General features: G+C 40.5%; 1 protein-coding gene across 1 annotated transcript in view; it reads right to left on the bottom strand.

Annotated features, from left to right (window-relative positions):
* Positions 1-234: 234 nt before the first annotated feature.
* LOC122738908 (bactericidal permeability-increasing protein-like) overlaps positions 235-20922 on the bottom strand; it is a 95253-nt gene continuing 74565 nt past the window's right edge. Inside the window, 9 exon segments of the mRNA XM_043980789.1 lie at positions 235-496; positions 2434-2510; positions 3982-4045; positions 7310-7352; positions 10445-10512; positions 13563-13733; positions 16105-16164; positions 17044-17220; positions 20803-20894. Coding sequence (XP_043836724.1) covers positions 458-496; positions 2434-2510; positions 3982-4045; positions 7310-7352; positions 10445-10512; positions 13563-13733; positions 16105-16164; positions 17044-17220; positions 20803-20894 — 791 coding nt within the window. The 3' untranslated portion in view covers positions 235-457.

The raw sequence follows: 20922 nt of genomic DNA, 5'->3' as shown, positions 1-20922 counted from the left end.
CCCCCCCCCGCCCCAGACACACATTTCACAACTTTGCACTTCACCAAGAGGCTTGGCAGATAGGGGTCAGGATATATATATACCAGAACATGTTACCATAGAGAGAGTCAAGGGTTTGTGTTTATTGGAAAAGGGTATATTAAGGTTATAATGAAAAGCAATGCCTTAAGAAAACCTCAGTAAGATTCCTTCCAACCCCACCAAACCTCCCACCCCAATGAAAATTTTCACTTGCTTTTTAACAAAACAAAATCCCCCCCACTGAACATTGTCATTTTTTCAATGTCCTTTATCTTAGCCAATTATAAACCCAGAGGCTTTTGTAAGTGTTTCTTGGTGGATCAAGTTCCAGAGTAACAGTCGGTAATGGTAGCCAGTTCCCCACCAATCTTGATGGTGCCACAGGATGGAGATGATGTGTGGGGTGCAGATGACCCCGGCAATCAGCCAACCTCCCTCAGGAATAGTGAAAATCAGTCCCAAACACCAGGAAATTCTAGAGAGAAATGGAAATCCAGTTCACTGGAAAGATCTTTCTTTGTCTTGCTGTTGTGTTGGGTTTTTTTTATGGAAGAAACAATATCAGCTCACATGTTGGGAGGGGAGAGGATACAGTAGGATCTCTACAGGAAATGCAGACTCTAATTACAGCTGGGAAGCCAGGCTGCTCTGAGGGAGCCTAGATTAGTCAGGGAGTTCCGGGCAGTCTTGTCATAATGAATCTGCTGAGAGCCTAGCAGGCCACTGCTCTTCCTAGCAACTTGGGGGACTATCCACTTGTCTTGGTCTCCTTCACTTGTCATCTCTGTTTATGATAGCCCTTATAGGAACTTGTGCTTCAATAAAAGTGGTAAGTAAAAAACCTTCCCTTTATCCCTTTTCCTTCACTTAGAACTTTCTAAAACTGCAGTTAAATAGCTCTGAGGTAAAGAATTCTTGCTCCAAGTTTGTTGGACTTTTGGAAAGGGGGAAGAAACATTTTTTACTCAGCCATTCACCTACACAAAAATGGCTATTTGTTTGCACAACATGGAACATTAAGGTGCTGCCCCATTGTGCATGCAGGTGCATCACCATTTTTTTCTTGACAAGTTGGAATAGCCCCTTGTCTTCTAAATGGCACTCCATCTGAATATTCTCCTTGTCATCTCAAATTCTAGATGGCAAAAATTTAACTTCTTGAAGCTTTAGTTTCCTCCTTTGTTGGAAGAGGGTAGGAGAGACTATCATTTTCATGATATCTAAAGTCTCCAGTCCCATGATTCTATGGAAATCACTCTTCCCTTCTTTCTACCTAAGCCAGCTGGCTCCTGCCAGGATGCCTAGGGTTCCATCATTCTTCTCTCAAGCCTAAAACCTCCTAGACTCCTTCTTTTCCCTTGCTCCGTCATATGCACCACCAAATCCTCCCCAAACAGCCAATGCTTTCCTGTCACATGGGGGAAAGTGCTAAATTTGGAGTCCTAGGGCCATATGTTAATTTACTGGAAGGGATTTTATAGATCATCTAGTCTAATATGGTTTAGTGGAGAGATGGATTTGGAGTCAAGGAATGTGTGTGACTTTGCACAAGTTGCTTAACCCCTTTGGGCCCCAGTCTTCTCATATGTAAAATGAGGGGATTGGACCAGGTGGACTCTAATGTTCCTTTCAGTTCTAGATATACAATCTCTATGAAGGAACTGAGGCACATGGAGGGTCAAGGACCTGCCCAATGTATACATATAGTAATAGACCTGGGATTTGAACCCAGTGTTCTTTCTGCTATTTCATGTTGTCCATCAAAAGACCTGGCTTCAAACTATAAAAGATCCCCTGCCCAACACTGGCCACAGAGATTTCTTCCAGCCTAGTGTCCTTGTTGCTTTGGGTGGGGGGAAAGAGGAGAAGGAAAAGAACAAAGGGCTTTAATTATATGATGACTTATTTTTTATATTATTCTCTTTACTTGGTGTGCATCTTATCTCTCCAATTGGTTCAGTTGTTCTACATGGGCACAGATCTATGTCTTGAGCTTGCCCCCCTCCACTCCAACCTTCCCCCATCTCAAGGCTGAATAATGCTTACCTAGTATATGTTTATGGACTCTTTCAGTTTACATATATTTTAAACTAATTCTTTGATAAGTAGATAAAAGAGCTCTGTTGTTACTATGTGTAGATAAGTATGGGACATTCCATGGTGTGGTAGAAAGAGCACTGACCCTAGAGTCCTTTAGGTCTCAGTTCAAATAATAGCTCATCCACTTGTTATTAATTGTGTGACCTTGCTTGAGTCCTTTCCCCTTGATTGACTCCTCAGTGAAAAGAAGCGGTGAGATGAGGTAACATCTAAGGAATCTTCTATTGATGGAAACCTATGTTCTAATATGCTATTATTCCAAGATCCCTTTCTGACTATAAGCATCTGAGTCTATAAAAAGCATCCACTGACCTTATAAGAATGTACAACAAAGTCGGAGAGGTGAAGGTTAGTCGGTATGGGTAGAGGATAACCATTCTCCAGTCTCCCTGGAAAGGAAAACAAAGAATAATGTGAGATAGATGGAGAAGCTGCAAGAAACAGAGACATGGGAGGTGCTGGATGCATGCTTATTCTTTCGGACTAGGTTGGTAACCTTCTGAAAGGAAATGCTTTCTCAAGGAGAACCAGAGGAGGGGGAAAGGAGGCTGGGAGGAAACCGTGGATGTACCTTTGAATCCTGAAGTCTTTTGGTCTGCCAGTCTTCTATTAAACCCTTAGAGGCAATTCATTTCTTAAGAGCCTAGATTTGAGGTGGGTAGTTCCTTCTAGTCCTCTAGCCTAACCCTGTAGTTTTACACTTGAGAAAAAACTGGCCTAGTGAAGTTAATATAGGAAGGAAATAGAAAAGCCAGGATTTGAATCCAAATCCTCTCATTCCTAACCCAGAACTTTGAACACCCACCTTTAAGAAACATTTATTTAGCACCTACTGCATGTACAGCCCTATGCTAGGCACAAAAGGAGTTATAAAGTTGAGATAAGAACCGGTTCCTGCTCTCTTGGAGCTAACAGTCTGTCTCGGAGAGGGGTATGGTACCGGGGGCGGGGGGGGGGGGGCACATAACAACAGATAAGCTTTGATACACAGTAGTGCGTGTTTTACATGTTAGAGCAGTACAGACAAGATACTAGGTAAGGTCAGAAGAGGTTGGGGAGTGAGGATTGGAGAGGGGGCAATCAGCGACAGCATCATAGCCCAAGAGGCACTTGAATGAGGTATTCAAGCTGGGTAACATGGAATATGTTAAAGTGAGCAGCTGAATCACTACCAGAAATGAACAGGAATAAAACATGGTTTTGGTACCTAGCACCCATTCTATGTCCCATAACACAGATGGACACCCCCCAGCCATTGCATAGCAGTGATAACAAAGAAAGCCCAGTGTTGTGAGCTTCTCGTTGTGGAACAGTTCAGAGTGGTACTGGACCCATGGACCAAGCCCTCCCTGGTTTCACAAACTGCTCCCCTCCGGATTGCCTGACCTTGAAGAACGTTACTTTCCTCAGCCTCTTAGAATGTCCAGGTTTAGCTCATCCTCCTCCAAAAGGCCTTTCAGGATCCCCTGCCACACCCACCTGCTAGTGCCACTGTATATGTTTTGTTTAATACTTCTACATGCATGTGTAATCTTCCCTAAGAGAATGCAAGTTCCCTGGGGTCTGAGTCTGCCCTTTTTATCCCCTGCATTGAGTACAATACCTGGCACATGGAAAATGCTTACTAAAGGCTTGGTAATCAATCAATTGATCTACAAAATGGGGATAATGATATTTGTATCACTTATCTCACAGGGTTGTTGTTGGGAAAGTGCTTGATAAATATTAGAAAACTGTAGAAATAGGAATCATTAGCTGGAGGTGGCAGGGGAGGGAGGAGGAAGAGATCAGTAGAGGATCTTTCTATTTCCATGGAGTACATTTGGACCTAAGACTGACCAATTCTCCAATGCTTCTTACCATTTATCTTAGGGATCCAAACTTTGGACATGTAATAAGAAAAAGGAGCTTGCAGTACTGACACCTGGGAATGGGAGGAAGAAGAGATGGTTAATGCTCAAAGTCCCCAACCAACCAATTCTACTGACTACCTACCTGCCAATCCGCTGTACCACCATTCCCCATTCCCTCTTCTCCCTGAGAGCTTCAGCCTTGTCCCAAGTAAGATTACAGATTGCAACCCCCACCCTCCCCCAGCTAATACCATCAAATGAGGGAAGAACAATTTAGAACACAAAAAGGGAAGCAATAGAGTACAGGAGGAAAAGTCCCCACCCATAATATGGGAGACCTAGTTTAAATACTGGTTCTTCCCCTTCTTTGTGGTGTGACCTTTGGCAATTCTCTTTTCCCTTTTGGTGCCTCAGTTTTCCCAGCTGTTATTTAACAAACATTTATTTATTTGTTTGTTTGTTTATTCATTTATTCATTCATTCATTCACTCATTCATTCACTCACTCACTCACTCACTTACTTACTTACTTATTTATTTATAAATTTGATTTGAACTCAGGGAGTCCTGAATCCAGGACCAGTGCTTTATCCACTGTACCACCTAGCTACCCCTAACAAACACATATTAATTATTTACTCTGTGTTGAGCACTGTGTATACAGATAATGATCATAGTTAATATTTATATAGCACTTACTATGTGCCAGGCACTGTGCTAAGTGCTTTGAAATTATTATCTCATTTTATCCTCACAACAACCATGGGAAGTAGATGTTATTATTATCCTCATTTTCCAGATGAGGAATCTGAGACAAGCAGAAGTTAAGTGACTTGCCCAGTGTCACACAGTTAGGAAGTATGTGAGGTTGGATTTGAAGTCAGGCCTTCCTGACTTCCTGACTCTAAGCCACAAAGTTCTGTGAAGACAAATAAAAATAGAAAGAAAGGGGGGCAGCTAGGTGGCGCAGCAGATAAAGCACCAACCCTGGATTCAGGAGGACCTGAGTTCAAATCCGACCTCAGACACTTGACCCTTAACTAGCTGTGTGACCTTGGCTAAGTCACTTAACCCTCATTGCTCCACCAAAAAAAAAATAGAAAGAAAGACAGTTCCTGCCCTCAAAGAGCTTATATTTGAATGAGGGAAGACATGTTATAAACTTACATAAAGTATAGGATGAGAGTAATGATACTTGTACCCTTTTCCTCATGAAGTTGTCACAAGTAATTTTTGTTGGTCAGTTGTTTCAGTTATGTCTGACTCTTTGTGACTCCACTTGGGGTTTTCTTGGCAAAGGGATACTAGACTGGTTTGCCACTTCCTTCTCCAGCTCATTGTACAGATGAGGAAACTGAGGCAAACAGTATTAAATTATTTACCCAAGGTCACACAGTTAATATGTGTCTGAGGTCAGATTAGAACTCAGGAAAACTCAGGAAAAGATGAGTCTTTCTGACTTCAGGGCCTGTACTTTATCCACTGAGCCACATAGCTGCCCTGTCATAAGTAAATGTCTTTATAAAATGGAAAATGCTATAGCTATACAGTTGATGATTACAATGAACTGATTGACAAACCCAGGAGAAAAGGAACCATGTGTCTGAGATACTGAAGAAGTAACTCTAAGTAAGAGCACTTCTGAGTTCCCTTCCAAATCTGGGACTTTAAGAAGGGCTAGAATGTCAAGAAAATGGATGCAAGGTTGGAGTAACGTCCCTAATTCAACAGTTGTCCATTGGCTATAGAGGGTATTCTACTCACCCATCATTACTACTCCAAGCTGTTTTCTCAGCAGTGGGAATGTGGTGCATATACTCACTTAGTCCCTCTTTGTGATTCATAGCAATGGAATGGAACCTCCTTGAGGACAGGGGCTGTTTTTCATTTTCTTTGGCATCCCCAATGCCTGGCATGGTACCATGCACTCAGTAAGCAAATAATACATGCTGTTGAGCTGGGTTGGGTTAGATTAGGCAGCATTGGCACACTTGTGCAAAGGCTGGCCAGTGAGAAGATGCAGCTTGGGGCCACAGGGTGGATCCAATCAAAGCAATTGGATACCTCAGTCTCATGAGCATCAAACGCCAACCACAGGAAGAATCCACTTTAGACTACTTTTTTTTTCAGTGAGGCAATTGAGGTTAATTGACTTGCCCAGAGTCACACAACTAGTAAGTGTTAAGTGTCTGAGGCAGGATTTGAACTCAGGTCTTCCTGACTCCAAGGTCAGTGCTCCGTCCACTGTGCCACCTAGCTGCCCCCAGACTATTTATAATATATGTATCCACATACAGAGACATAATTAAAATACATGTTACATGTAAAATAAGTAAGTATGCTTGATTCTGAAGAAAAAAAAAAGACTATATCTGCTGTGATGAAAGGCAATGCTGATGCACCATAGTACACTCGTTTTAGAGTTAGAGGATCTAGGTTCAAATCCTGCCTCTGTGACTTATCATCTGTGTGACTGTGGGCCAGTTACTTAACCCCTCTGGTCCCCAAGTTCCTCATCTATAAAATCAAAGGGGTGAACTAGATAACCTCTTACTTCCCTTTCCAGTTCTAAATCTGTTTATTGCTATTTTTGTTCAGTCATTTCAGTTGTATCTGACTCTTCGTGACCCCATTTGGGGCTCTCTTGGCAAAAATTCTGGAGTGGTTTGCCATTTCCTTCTCCAGCTCATTTTACAGATGAGGAAACTGAGGCAAATGGGATTAAATTATTTGCCCAAGGTCACATAACTAGTATGTTTCTGAGGTCCGATTAGAACTCAGATCTTCCTGACTCTAGGCCCAGGACTCTATCCCCTATGCCACCTAGCTGCCCTAAATCCATTCTACCCTAGTAAAAAAGACATTTTTTTTTAAATCAATCACTCAATTATTTTGTCTATGATCTCATAAAAATCATGGGATTTAGAGTGGGAAAGGATTTAGGAGTTTACTAATTCAGGGGTTCTAAAGTTTTTTGGTGTCATGGGACCCTTTGGCAATTGGGGGAAGCACAAGTTTCACTCTCAGAAGAATTTTTTTTTTTAAAAGATCATGCTTGAAGGAAATGCTAAATCTCAGTTAGAAGTTAGTGAAAATAAAGATGAGATTTTCTCTTTTCTAATCCAAGTTCATGTACTCCCCAGCAATCTCTCCATGTACCTACTAGGCCCCATTCTAACTTTTTTAGAAACCTGGATATGGTCCTCAGAGCAGTTCCCATGGAGACCATGAAATAACAAAAGCAGCTCACATCTCTACAGCACTTGAGAATTTACAAGGTGCTTTCCCCCTCACACCCTTGAATCCCGAAAGCCACTGATTCTACCTCAGACTCACCTCGAAATTGCCGATTCGTGAGTGCTTCAATTCCACATGGAGGCTGTAGAGAAGGTAAGGAAGAGAGAGGAGAAAAGCTGATGCTTGAATTCCAGACCCTTTGAGTATTCTACCTTGAGGGGCAGGCTTTGGAAATTAGAAGAAAAATCAGTTTGGAGTGGAAAGAAGTAGGGGTTAGAAGAGGGAAATTAGAAATATTTAACTCTCGTAAAGTCCCCTGTAGAAAAGAGATTCCTGCCCAATAGAGTACAACTGACCAAACTGGAGACATAACATGAATAGACAAAACAGTCTGGAATCCCAGCTCTGCCATTTAAGAGCCAAGTCCCTTCCTATTTCTGACACATTTTTCTTATCTGTATAATGGGGGCAATACCTGCACCACTGACCTCACAGCCCAGTTGGAAGGGCCTATAGTCCTTTGTGAACTAGAATGCAATATAAGAATATCCACTATTATTCTTGCTGATTAAGATTCAAGCTCATTTCCAATACCAAGTCTCCATCATTTGGTAGGCTTTCCTAGCAAAGCATAGCTGGTTGCCCAGCTAGTTCCCTGCTCCATCCTGAAACCTTGTGATCATCAGGAGTCTCCTTGTTCCTTCCTCTCTGCCCCTTCAAGGACCACTTGTATCTGAGGAAGTAAAAATAATAACAATCAACTATAACTCCCATTTATATTGTTCTTTCAAAATGTGGCTCATTCTCACAAAAAGGTAGGACCTTGCTGCCACATGTTTTATGCTTAGCAGATTCACAGATATTTACCCCAAGTTCTACATAGTAGGCTAAAAATAAATAATCAACTAAATATTTTTTTTACACCCAAAGGATATTAAGTCCATGCATCATGGCAAAAAGTACACTTGTCAAAATGATGTTAGGGAGAAATAGAGTAGTAATAGTTTCTGAATGAAGACTTCACCATATTTAATTCTATTTCTCAGAAATATATTAAGCCCCTACTATGTCCCAGACATAGTGCTGGCCCTGGAAATGCAAAGGTGAAAAAGAAATGGTTCTTGCCTTCGTGTAATTTACATTCTACTTGGGAAGAGCCAGTATATGTACAAATAAATACAAAGGGGAGGTGAGGAGGGAGTGCGTTCTAGGCATGGGGGAGAATCTATGAAAAGACCCAGAGGTGGATGATGAAATACAGAGCTTAGGGAACAGGAAGTAGGTCAGTATGGTTTAGAATGCAGAGTGTGTGGAAGTGCTGGGGAGGGTGAACTTCAAAATTATTGGTGGCTTTAAATGCAGTACCAATGGGTTTTAATTTTATCTGAGGCAATAGAGAAACACAGAAGATTTTTGAGTTACAGAGTGAGGTAGTCAGAATTGTATTTTAGGAATATTAATCTAACAAAGGTGTGGAAGACATATTGGAGGGGGGAGATTAGAAGGAGATCAATAAGGGGCCTATAGCAGTAGATTAGGTGAGAGGTGATGAGGGTCTGAACTAGGATAGTAACTCTGAGAATGAAGAGGAAGGGATGGATGCAACAAATGTTTTAACAGTCATATAGAGAAATGTAACTTACCCAATAAGGAAATAGGCAGGCCAGAGGATAAGAGATATGTGGCAGGTGGTAGGGGGATGATAAAAGGGAGGACAGATTAAAGGAGGCAGTGGTCAGAAGCAAAACAGACTTTTGAGGAGAGAGAGGATAAAAAGAGAGAGAAGAATAAAGAGAAGAAAATTGGATGGAAGAAAATACACAGTAATCATAACAATGAATGGTAATGGATTAAGTTCACCCATAAAACAGAAGCAAAGGGCAGAAAGGATTAGAAACCAGAATCCAACAATATATTGTTTTCAAAAGTCCAACTTGAAGCAGACACACAGAGAGAATTAAAATATGGGGCTGGAGCAGAATCTAATATGCTTCAGCTGAAGTAAAAAAAAGGCAAGAATAGCGATCTCAAAGCAAAAGTAAAAATAGACCTAATTAAAAGAGATAATCAGGGAAACAACATTCTCTAATAGATGCCGTAAAAATGAAGTAATATCAGAAAATTTTATGGGAAGTTTTTATGCTAAATATATACTGAGTATAGAATTGAGTCAAATTAATAAAAATCAGAGCCATTCCCCAACTGGCAAGTGGTCAAAGGATATGAACAGGCATTTTCAGAAGAATTCAAAGCTATCTATAGTCATATAAAAAAATGCACTAAATCACATTTGGTTAGAAAAATGCAAATTAAAACAACTCTGAGGTACCACTTCACACCTTTCAGAAATAACAAATGCTGGAGGGAAGGAGGGAACATAGTTACACTAATGAATTGTTGATGGAGTTGTGAACTGGTCCAACCATTCTGGAAAATGACTTAGAACTATGCCCAAATGGCTATAAAACCATGCCTTTGACCCTTTGACCCAGCAATACCACTACTAGGTCTGTATCCCAAAGAGACCAAAGAAAAAGGAAAAGGACTTATATGCACAAAAATATTTATAACAGCTTTTTGTGGCAGCAAAGAATTGGAAATTGAGGAGATGCTCATTAACTGGGGAGTGGCTGAACAAGGTGTGACATATGATTGTGATGGCATGCTATTGCACTATAAGAAAAAACAAGGGGAGAGGGTAATTTCAGGGGGAAAAAGCATGGCAAAATCTATATGAACTGATTCAAAGTGAAGTGAGCAGAACTGAGAGATCATTGTGCACAGTAACAGGAATATTGTAATGATGATCAACTATGAAAGACTTGGCTACTCTCATCAATGAAGTGATTCAAGGCAATTCCAAAGCACTCATGACAAAAAAAAAAAAAAAAGCCGTCTACCTCCAGAGAGAGAACTAATGAACTCTAAGGAGAAATTGAAATAAAATTTTCTCACTTTTTTTTGCTTTCTTTTTGAAATATGACTAATATGGAAATATGTTTTGCGTGACTTCACATGTATAATTGATATCATAATGCTTGTATTCTCAGTGGGAGGTATGAGAAGGAGAAAGGAAATTTGGAACTAAAAATTTTAAAAGAAAAGAATGCTTAAAAATGATCTTTTTTTAAAGTAAGAGAACTGGGATTCCTCAAGGGTCAATGAATTGTTCAAGTTCCTAGGATGAGGAAGGGGAAGAGCCTGGACTCAAAAAACCCTCCCAGGTCCTCTTACCTTTTCAATGTGATGTGCCCTGAAATGTTACCAGATTTCTCTTTAATATAGAGGGCAACGGCTGTTTTCTAGAAAGAAAACAACAAATGATACAATTGTATTAGCTCCTATTATCAGGAAATCTTTGAGTTGTAAAAGACTTTGAGAAGTCTGAAGAGCCCATGAAAAGCACTTTCTTGGAATATTCAATAAATTAGATAGATGCTCCTTCAGAAGGAGCCCTAGGGGGCAGCGAGATGGCACGGGGGATAAAGCACTGGCCCTGGATTCAAGAGGACCTGAGTTCAAATTTTACCTCAGACACTTGACACTTACTAGCTGTGTGATCTTGGGCAAGTCACTTAACCCTCATTGCCCCGCAAAAAAAACCAAAAACAAACAAACGAAAAAAAAAAAAACAAAAAACGGAGCCCTAGAGATAATTTGATTGGGGTGATTAAAGGACTGATTAAACAATTATAGATTTTTTTCCTCCCCAAACTGCCTTTGAGTCATTCCAGTGCTACAGAGCTCTAGAAGGGGGTGGGGGTGGGGGTTACTTAATTAACACACTCAATTAGAGGTATAACAGCTCTTCCCTCATTTAGAATGAAAGCTCCTTGGAGGGCTGAAGCTATTTTCTCTTTTTCTTTGTAACCTCAGCAGCACTAGAGAAGGCACTGAGTAAGTGCTTTAAAAATGTTAATTGATTGATGATGCCTTCCATTTCATTGCCAAAACTTCTGAAGGGTAGATTCTACCCCCTCTCTTGTGGCATAGCTGGACCTGGGGCAGTACTGAGGACCCACCAAGGGTCATCTTGGAAATTGTATTCAGGAAAGAGTGAGCCTCAGAGTCAGGGGAAACTTGAGTTCAAGATTGGTCAGCCCTCTGACACACACTGACTGTGTGACCCTGGACAAGTAATTTAACCTCTCAGTGCCTCAAGGCAACTCTCTAAAACTATAAATGCAGAGCAGCTACAGATCTACATGGGTAGGAGTTAGCTATGTTCCCTATACTAATAAAATCATAGGTCCAGTCTAAAAAGAAGAAGAAAAAAAATAGAGTTCAAGAATTAAGGGCTTCACTGGGTTCCTCCTAACCTCAAGGGGGAAAAAAGTTATTCTTCCCTACCCCAACTCAAAATTCTGGCTTTTCATTCTTGACTTTTCAGTCCCCCAGCCCCTCAACCCTTCTGACCTGGGGACCACCATTTATGAAATAGTCAGAAGAGTATTGGAATCATTAGATTGTAAGCTCCTTAAAGACTTCTTTTTGTGTCCCCTGTGTTTGACACAGTACCTGCCACATGGTAGGTTATTGATTTATTGATTGACTTATTGATGCAAAGAACTATGCTCCAGTCCTGTCCTTGCCACTCATTAACAGCATAATTGGGGGCAAGTCACATCACTAGTTTGGGTGAAGTTTCTTCAACTATAAGATGAAGCTAATAACTTTTTCTCTACCTCTCTCCCCATGACTGTTGGGGGAAATCCAATGAGACATTGACTGTAAATTCCAACTGTAAATGATGAAGCACAACGTCAATGTAGCATAAGAGTGTTATCATTTATACATCTTGATGCCTAACTCAAGAAAGACCAGTAGGTCACATAAGCATTGGTATCAGCTTCCTCTTGGGAATAATGTTTTTCACTATCAGAAGGGCTTTCACATGCTTTATCTAATTTCACGCACACACACACACACACACACACACACACACACCCACACACACATCAATCTAGTGAGCCAGTCATTATTTATCTCATTATTTTGATCATTGGCTCAGGAATTTGGAATTGGAAAGGGACCTGTAGGTCATCTAGTCCAAATACTCTCATTTTGCAGATGAGTAAAGTGAGGCTCATAGAGGTCACGTGACTTTCTTAAAGCCTCACTGATAGGGAGCAGCAGAGTAAGGATTTGAACTCTGCTCCTCTGACAAGAGGCAGTATGGTTTAAAATAGGAGTTCTTAACTTCTTTGTGCATCCTGGACCCCTTTATCAGTCATGTGAATTCTATGGCTCTGTTTTCAGAATCATGTTTTTAAATACCTAAGTTATGTAGGATTTTAAAAGAAGTCAATTATATTTAAATAGTTCTTAAACTAAAAAACAAAAACAAATTCACAGACCTCAAATAAAGAGTCCCTGGTTTAATGGATCAGGCAATAGACTTAGAATTAGGGAGACTTGGTTTCAAATCCTGCTTCATGCCCTTACTAATTGTGTGGTCCTGGGCAAGTTACTTAACCACTCATCAGTTTTCTCATCTGCAAAATGGGAAGGAGAGAGGAGGAAGGTAGACTTGAGAACTTTTTTTTTTGGTGGGGCAATGAGGGTCAAGTAACTTGCCCAGGGTCACACAGCTAGTAAGTGTCAAGTGTCTGAGGTCAGATTTGAACTCAGGTCCTCCTGACTCCAGGGCTGGTGCTTTACCCACTGTGCCACCTAGCTGCCCCAGACTTGAGAACCTTTAAGGTTCCTTCTGCTCTAAATCCATGTTCCTGATCTAAATCTATGATTCTTCATCTCCAAATCCAGATGAAGAAACAGGCTCAGAAAAGTGACGTGTGTTGTCCAGGTTGATGAAGAAAGTTAAGGGCATAGGCTAAAGCTAGATACAAGTTTAAGAGATCTTCTTCTTCAGCTTCTTCATTTTATAGAGGAAGAAGCAGAGTCCTACAGAGGAAAGGAATTTCCTCCAGGTCATACAGATAATATGTGAAATTTGAAGCCAGGTCCTCCGCCTCCAGATCCAATGCATTTTCCAGAATAAAAGTTAGTATCAGAGCTAAACCTACAACTGAGTCTCCAACTCTATGTCCTGCCTTCTGGATTATTTGGGGTTTTCTGTTTTGTTTTGTTTTTTGTTTGTTTGTTTTGTTTTTTGGCAGGGCAATGGGGGTTAAGTGACTTACCTAGAGTCACACAGCAAGTAAGTGTCAAGTGTCTGAGGCTGGATTTGAACTCAGGTCCTCCTGAATCCAGGGCCAGTGCTTTATCCACTGAGTCACCTGGCTGCCCCCTTTGGTTTGGTTTCATGGCACCACACACATGGACAGACCAGAGCCCATCCAGTTGGGCTGTGCCATCACCCTTGAGTTTTCCCAGACCAATTCATACTGACCAGGCTAAGCTTAAAGAGTAGGGTCATAGAAGAGTTGGAGAAGATCACATAGACACGGGTCGAAAGTGAAAACATGAGACCCATTTCATTTCTAGAGCTGACATCGATGGTTGGTACAGAGGGGAAATCAATGAAGATTTTCATTCCCATTTTGGGAAACTCCTTGGACAACTGCAGGGACAAAGAAAGAGAGGTTATAGGTGAAGCCCTCAGTTCTCACAAATCTTTGAAGAGATAAGGTAGTCTTTTACATAAGCCCCCATAGCTGGTAGGATCCTAAGTGACTGTAGCTGGGCCCCTTCCCAACACACTTTCCCTGCTCTGTTCAATTCTAATCATTCAAAACTAATTTCAAGCCATTCACAATCTGTCTCCAAACTATGTTTCCTGGATGATTTCCTACTATTCCCTCTCATTCACTCACAATCCCTGCCAAAATGGCTTTATTTGTTTTCCCTATATTCTGGGTTCTATCTCTGGGGCTTTGCTATTTGTCCTCTGTGTCTGGAATGTTCTCCTCATCAAATACCCTTTAAGATTCATTTCTGGGGCAGCTAGGTGGCACAGTGGATAGAGCACTGGCCCTGGATTCCAGAGGACCTGAGTTCAAAGCTGACCTCAGACACTTAACACTTACTAGCTGTGTGACCCTGGGCAAGTCACTTAACCCCAATCACCTCACCCAAAAAAAAATAAATAAATAAATAAAAAAGATTCATTTCTAGGGTTACCTCCTTCAAGAGGCCTTTCCCGACTGTCCCATTTCTTAATGTCCCTCCATAATTACTTTGTATTTGTTCTGAATAGGTTTTGTTTTTAATTATCTGCATACATGTTGTTTCCCCAAAAGGAATGCTCCCCCTTGAAGGCAGAAAATATTTAACCTCTTTATTGATAACTTGTTTTTATAATCCCTATACTGCTTCCCAGAGATCATTCCTTATAATAATTTTTTTCTAATAGAAAAGAGGGGGGAAAAGCAGTTCACAGAAATCAACCAACCCATCAACAGAGTCCTCAGACCCCAAGTAGTCCAAGACACTTCACTCCAGAGCCGCCAAAATAGCAACTCCCTGCCATAGTCAGATCACCGGCTCTGCTTTCAGCCTCCATGGCTTCCTACCATCCTCCAGAGAGCAATCCTTTTAGAAATGCAGTCTGTTCAGTGCCTTTGTGGCTGCTACAGCCCCTGCCTCCTCCTCAGGAGCCACAGCTTTCAAAGAATCAGAAAAGAAAGTTCTCACCAAAGTCCTTGCACTATCCAATGTCTCAGCTTTGGATGTCTTTTTGTCAATGGAAATGACAAGCATCATTAGCAACTGCTTTATTGCTGAGTCCTAAGCATGCGGGTATGCCGGTAAAGGTTTAAAAACAAGCTCTCCAGAAAAAGATATAGTTAAGACACAGGTTTTACATTTAACATTTTCTTCATCACTTTCTTGAGTCCAGATAGTTAACAAAGCAATAAATCAAGATCTGATTTGTGGTGTTTGCCATTTCCAAAGTATAAATGCTCACAATGAAAATTTAATAACTCACTCTCATGAACTAGTATGAGTTGGCTCCAGCATGTGCTTGACTAAGTACCATGGGGCCTTTCCATCCACCCTGCAGCTAAAAGTGTCTGCATGTGTTCTCTCTCCCATTAGAATATGAGCTCCTTGAGAGTAAGGGCCTGTCTTACCCTTCTAATGGTATTAGTATTCTCTGTGCTTAGCACTTAAGAAATGTTCATTCATTCATTCATTCATTCATTGAGTGATAGGAGAGAAGGTTCAAGTCTGGAGAGGTCACTTCTAGCTCAATTGTCATGAAGAAGCTTTGAAGGAAGGGAGGGGTTTGTACAGACAGAACATGTTTCCAGCTACCTAGAGGTAGCCATGGGTCACTGGATAAAGCTCTGGGCCTCTAGTCAGGAAGACTTAAGTTCAAATTTGTCCTCAAGCACTTACTAACTATGCAACTGGGCAAATCATTTTAGCTTTGTTTCAATTTCCTAAATTGTAAAATGAGAATAATGCCCATTTCTCAGGGTTCTAATAAGGATCAAATGAGATAATATTTGTGTAAAAAAAAGTACTTAGCATAGTGACTGGCACATAGGAGGCATAATATAAATGTTTGCTCCCTTCTCTGAAGTCAGTAAAAGGGGGAACAAAAAGGAACTATGAGAAGACACATTGGCTGTGTTCACTGGCATCAGGATATACTCGTTGATGTCTATGTGGCTTTTTAGCAACATTTCAAATTATACTTGATATGAGTCTGTCAATATAACCTATATCTCAGGTGGGCCCTGTTGGTCACACTTCATAGATAAAGATGGTTCTGTTGGCCTACCACATACTTTGACATGGTTTCTCAATAACAAATGAGTAGGAGAATTACATCAATCCATGCCTACCCTCTCATGTTACACCCTTGTAATCACTAGGAGCTTAGCACTTGCCACCCTGATGTCATTATGGTTTTAACAGCTTAGCTAATCCCCTCCCTCCCAAACTGGTCCAAAGACTGTTATAAAAAGAGATAAACCACTTACCTGAGGGATCAGAGTTCCATAGAAGCTGGTCGTCAAATGGTAATTGGAGCCCTCTGGAACCTGTAGTAAGACAAAAAGTGAGGAGTCTTGAGACTTGCAATCCAGTTGGTGAGAGAACCAAAAATTCTGTTTAGGGTAGTAGAGATGGCTCACCCACACATCCCCTTTGAGCAGCAACATCTTCCCAGAAACTAAGAACTACACAAAGTCCATGATCCCAGCCACACATCTCATCTGCCCCTGAGATAACTATGCTCAAGATGCCAGAGCTTTAGGCTACAGGACTCAGACCTTGTCTGCTTGCAGACTCTTACCCTCAGCCCCTCATCACTGCCCCTATGCAAAGTATCCCCAACATACTCCTTTTCCTGCCTCTAGGTTTTTCACTGGCTCTGTCACTCTTCATCTCTGCCTCCTGGCTTCCCTGGACTCATCAAAGTCTCAGCTAAAATCTCATCTTCGAAGAGAAACCATTCTTAATCATCCTCATTTCTGGTGCCTTCCCTCTGTTGTTTATTTTCAATTTATCCTTCATAGTCTCGCTTTTACATAGTGGTTTGCCAATTATCTTCATCATTAGAGTGCCACTTCCTTGAGAGCAGGCACCAGCTTTTGCCTTTCTTTGTATCCCCAGAAGTGCCTGGCACATAGTAGGTATTTACAAAAGCCCTGATTTGGTTTAACTTGATTGGGGGCAGGAGAGAGAAATCTTGGCTCCACTTATTTCAATCATACCCTTCTAACAGGTAAAAGTTCTAGAGGAAAAAGTTTTGGATCGAAATAAGGAAAAACTTCCTAACAATAAGATCTATCCAAAAATCAAATGGAAGTAGTGACTTCAGGACTGGTGAGTGACCTTCACTAGAAGTGTCAGCCATAGTGTCACTTATCCAGCTCTAGAATGCTGTGATTAATGCCACCTGTCCTACCTTGCCTTACCATGGAATTATTCATTTCGAGAGATCTGATTCCAGCAAGTTGGTAAACATGTTTGGCTGAGTCGAAGAAGGAATATGAGACTCCAAAATAGATCATGTGTGGTTTGTCGTCATTGAAATTTATAAAAGAAGGATGAAAGGGGTATGGCCTGTGATGAGTCAAGCCGAAAAATTTGCCCTAGGAATAAAGGCAAGAGAGAATACAATTAAAGACAAGGACTTCCAACAGAAAGTAATCAATTCTTAGGAACAATCGATTTTTTTTTTAAAAAAGGAAATAAAATTGGTTAGTAATTACTGGGAAAAGTGTTCAACCCACTAATAAACAAAGACAATTGAAATACCTTTCAATCATTATCTTACACCAATCAAATTGGCAAAAATAATCAAAAATAAAGGTGCATAGCAACAGTTACACTCATGTTGATGGTAGAATTGCTAACTTGTAAACTCTTTGAAAAACAATCTGGTGGTACACAGCAAAACATACAAAAATAAGCATAACCCTTTGATCTTAACCTTTATTCCCATAAATCCATTATTAAGAATATACCCTGGGGCAGCTAGGTGGCTCAGTGGATAGAGCACCGGCCCTGGAGTCAGGAGGACCTGAGTTCAAATCCGGCCTCAGGCACTTAACACTTACTAGCTGTGTGACCCTGGGCAAGTCACTTAACCCCAATTGCCTCACTGAAAAAACAAAAAAACAAAAACAAGAATATACCCTGAATTTTTTTTTGGGGGGGGGGTGAGGCAATTGGGGTTAAGTGACTTGCCTAGTGTCACACAGCTAGTAAGTGTCAAGGGTCTGAGGCCAGATTTGAACTCAGGTACTCCTAACTCCAGGGCCAGTGTTTTATCCACTGTGCCACCTAGCTGCCCCCTATACCCTGATTTTTAAAAAGTTAATATGTTCAAAAATTTCATAGCCACATTATATGTAACTGCAAAAAACAACAACTTTACACAACCTGAATGTCTGACAATAGAAAGTTAAATGTGATTCATTAATGTAATAGACCACCACAATACCAGTATTATTGATTTGAGGAGTACAAAAAATCTGGAAAGACCTCTAGGATCATAGATTTTAGAGCTGAAACACCATAGAGGCATTTATTAATGCAAAGTTGAAAAAAAAGGAGCAAGAATTCTCAAAATAAAATATAAACTACAAACATGTAAGGAAAGCCAGATGAGAATAAATATTCAAAGAATCCTTCTGAGAACTTAGGACCTTCCAAGCTCCAACATTCTTGTTCTTAGTTTCCTTCCAGTCCTGACATTCCATAATACTATGAATCACCAAGTAAGGTGACTTTGACTTCATATATTTTGCTCGGGTAGATATGAAAAGGAATTGTGTTTTCTGTGCAAACACCAGCTGGTTTGAGGGCAGGATGCCATAGAAAATGCAGTTGACCAGATTATGAGAAACTCTCCCGTTTCATCTTGACAGAGGAAGGGAGGGAATGCCAAAGAAAAGATTCAGCAAACCTGGTCTCTCTGTTTCTTTCTAATCCCCACTGGCTAAACATTTTCCATCTCTTTTTCCTACCCCTTCTTTTTTTTTTTTTTTAAGTGAGGCAATTGGGGTTAAGTGACTTTCCCAGGGTCACACAGCTAGTAAGTGTTAAGTGTCTGAGGCTGGATTTGAACTCAGGTACTCCTGACTCCAGGGCCAGTGCTCTATCCACTGCACCATCTAGCTGCCCCTTTCCTACCCTTTCTTAACACCTGAATTATACCCGTTTTTTTTTTCAGAAATGAAACAAAGGAGCATTACAATACCTTACTCTATATTTTTCGAATATTCTTCTTATCCTGAATTTTGTTTAATCTTCACAAGAGCCCTAGCAAGGAAGCGTAGGCTCAGGGATATGCTGAAGCTGACTCTTACCCTCTCCCAAGTTGATTGTTAGTTTTTTTGTGTGTACATTTAAACCTCAGAAATCAACAAAGGCTACAAAGGACTTGATTAATTATGTGTTAACTGTTGAGACTTTAAAAAGTGATGGAGAAAATGTTAATAATGTACTTAAAAGTTTTTCATAGATACATTTCTGGGCAGACAATTATAAAACAAATGTTTACTAGCACAGTCCCACATGGGCTCTTTTTAAAAAAGCTTCTGGTTATGGTTATTATTAAGCACAGTAGAGATTAATACCTCACTTTATATAGCTTGAACTATATAAATATGTGAATATATTTATATAAATATGTTATATAATTACATATTCTATAATTATATATTTTATTATTATGTTAGATTGATCGATGATTGATGGATGGATTGATAGATGGATCAAGAAATGGATAGATAGATGATAGATGGATAAATGGATGAATGGATGGATAGATGATAGATAGATAGATTGAGAATATGAGGTCCAGAGAGTGGTCTTGTTCAAGTGACTGGTCCAAAGTAATAGAACTCATTTGTGGCGATTCTGGGAAAAGTACCCAAGATGCTCAATCCAATAATTATAATTATAAAAATATCTGGCACAATGTTTTAAAGTATGTACACACACACACACACACACACACACACACACACACACACCACTCACTTCCCTCACTTCCCACCTCCAGCTAATAGTGCCTGTCTCTCTAAGGTTATCTTCCTTCTCCTCTATGTATTTTGAATGTCTCTATCTACATCCACTTTCTCTCCCCCTTAGAATATAAGATCCTTGAGGGAAGGGACTATTTCTGCTTTTTTCTTGTGTTCCCAGCACTTAACATAGTGCCTGGCACATAGCATGAGTTTAATCAATACTTATTGACTGATTCAGTGACCAGACTACAGAATTTTTAGTTTGAAGGGACCTTTAATAGAATATCTAGCCCAAACTTCTCATTTTACAAATGAAGAAGTTGAGACCCACCAAGATTAAGGTCACCTGATGAGTTAGAGGTAAAGCTAGGATTCAGATCCAGTAGCTGTGATTCCTGAGGGAGTGCTCTCCTCTTTTTTACCACTATGTATCAAGTCCATTTACAAGTTTTTCGGTTTTTTTTTAAACCTGGATTTTTGAAACAAATAAATTGTGGATAGTTATTCACATTAAAAAAGAACTGATCCAAACGCTTCATTTAAAAGGAAAAATAACCCCCCTCCCCAGATCCTTACTGTTAAGTTTTGTTTACAGGTAACTGACTGAGTACTTGACCTGGAGGAAATGAAGGGGTTTAAGGGAAAATTCAGATTCAAGCATTAGGGCTTGGTGCTTTTGAAGATCAATCAGAAATGAAGTTAAAGCATCCGAGAAATGACATTCTGGGGGTGGCTCCATTTTCTGGGCACTCATTTTTATGCTCTTACTAGAAATTGAGGCATCTTAGAGATTGTGACTTATCCAAGGTCACCCAGCAGAGCTGGAATTAGATTCCTTTTTTGCCACAGGATCCCTTGATCACTTGAGTCAGTAGAAAAGGAAGACCCACCTCTCTGTCAATGTGTCTCTTTCATGCCTTGTAGAGTAAGATCCCAAAGCACTCTAACAACTTAGGCTGAGTTTTAAATTCCCAGAATATGCTGATTTAGCAGATGAGACCCAGGCAGGGGCCCAGTAACCTGTCCTAGAACTGCAAACAGAACCCAAGATTCTGAGTCCAAAGATGCCTAGAGAAAATCTGCTTCTGAAACAGGGAAATTTCAACTTCAAGAGGGGCCACCATTCTCAGACCATCAAATTTTCACCCCCTGGAGTCTGCTGAGCAAGAAACCTTTAATGATCTTACTGTCACTCACCTTCAGAGAAAGATCCAGGCTTTGGTAGTTGCTTTTTGGAGGCTTCATCAGAGAATAATTGATTCCAGCTATTTTATCAGCATTGACTTTCACTATGAGAAGGAGGGGACATGGGAGGGA

Source organism: Dromiciops gliroides, chromosome 2 (genome assembly GCF_019393635.1).
Source record: "Dromiciops gliroides isolate mDroGli1 chromosome 2, mDroGli1.pri, whole genome shotgun sequence".
Lineage (NCBI taxonomy): Eukaryota > Metazoa > Chordata > Mammalia > Microbiotheria > Microbiotheriidae > Dromiciops > Dromiciops gliroides.
Note: the sequence above shows the minus strand (reverse complement) of the source record. Positions and strands in the feature narration are given on the sequence as shown.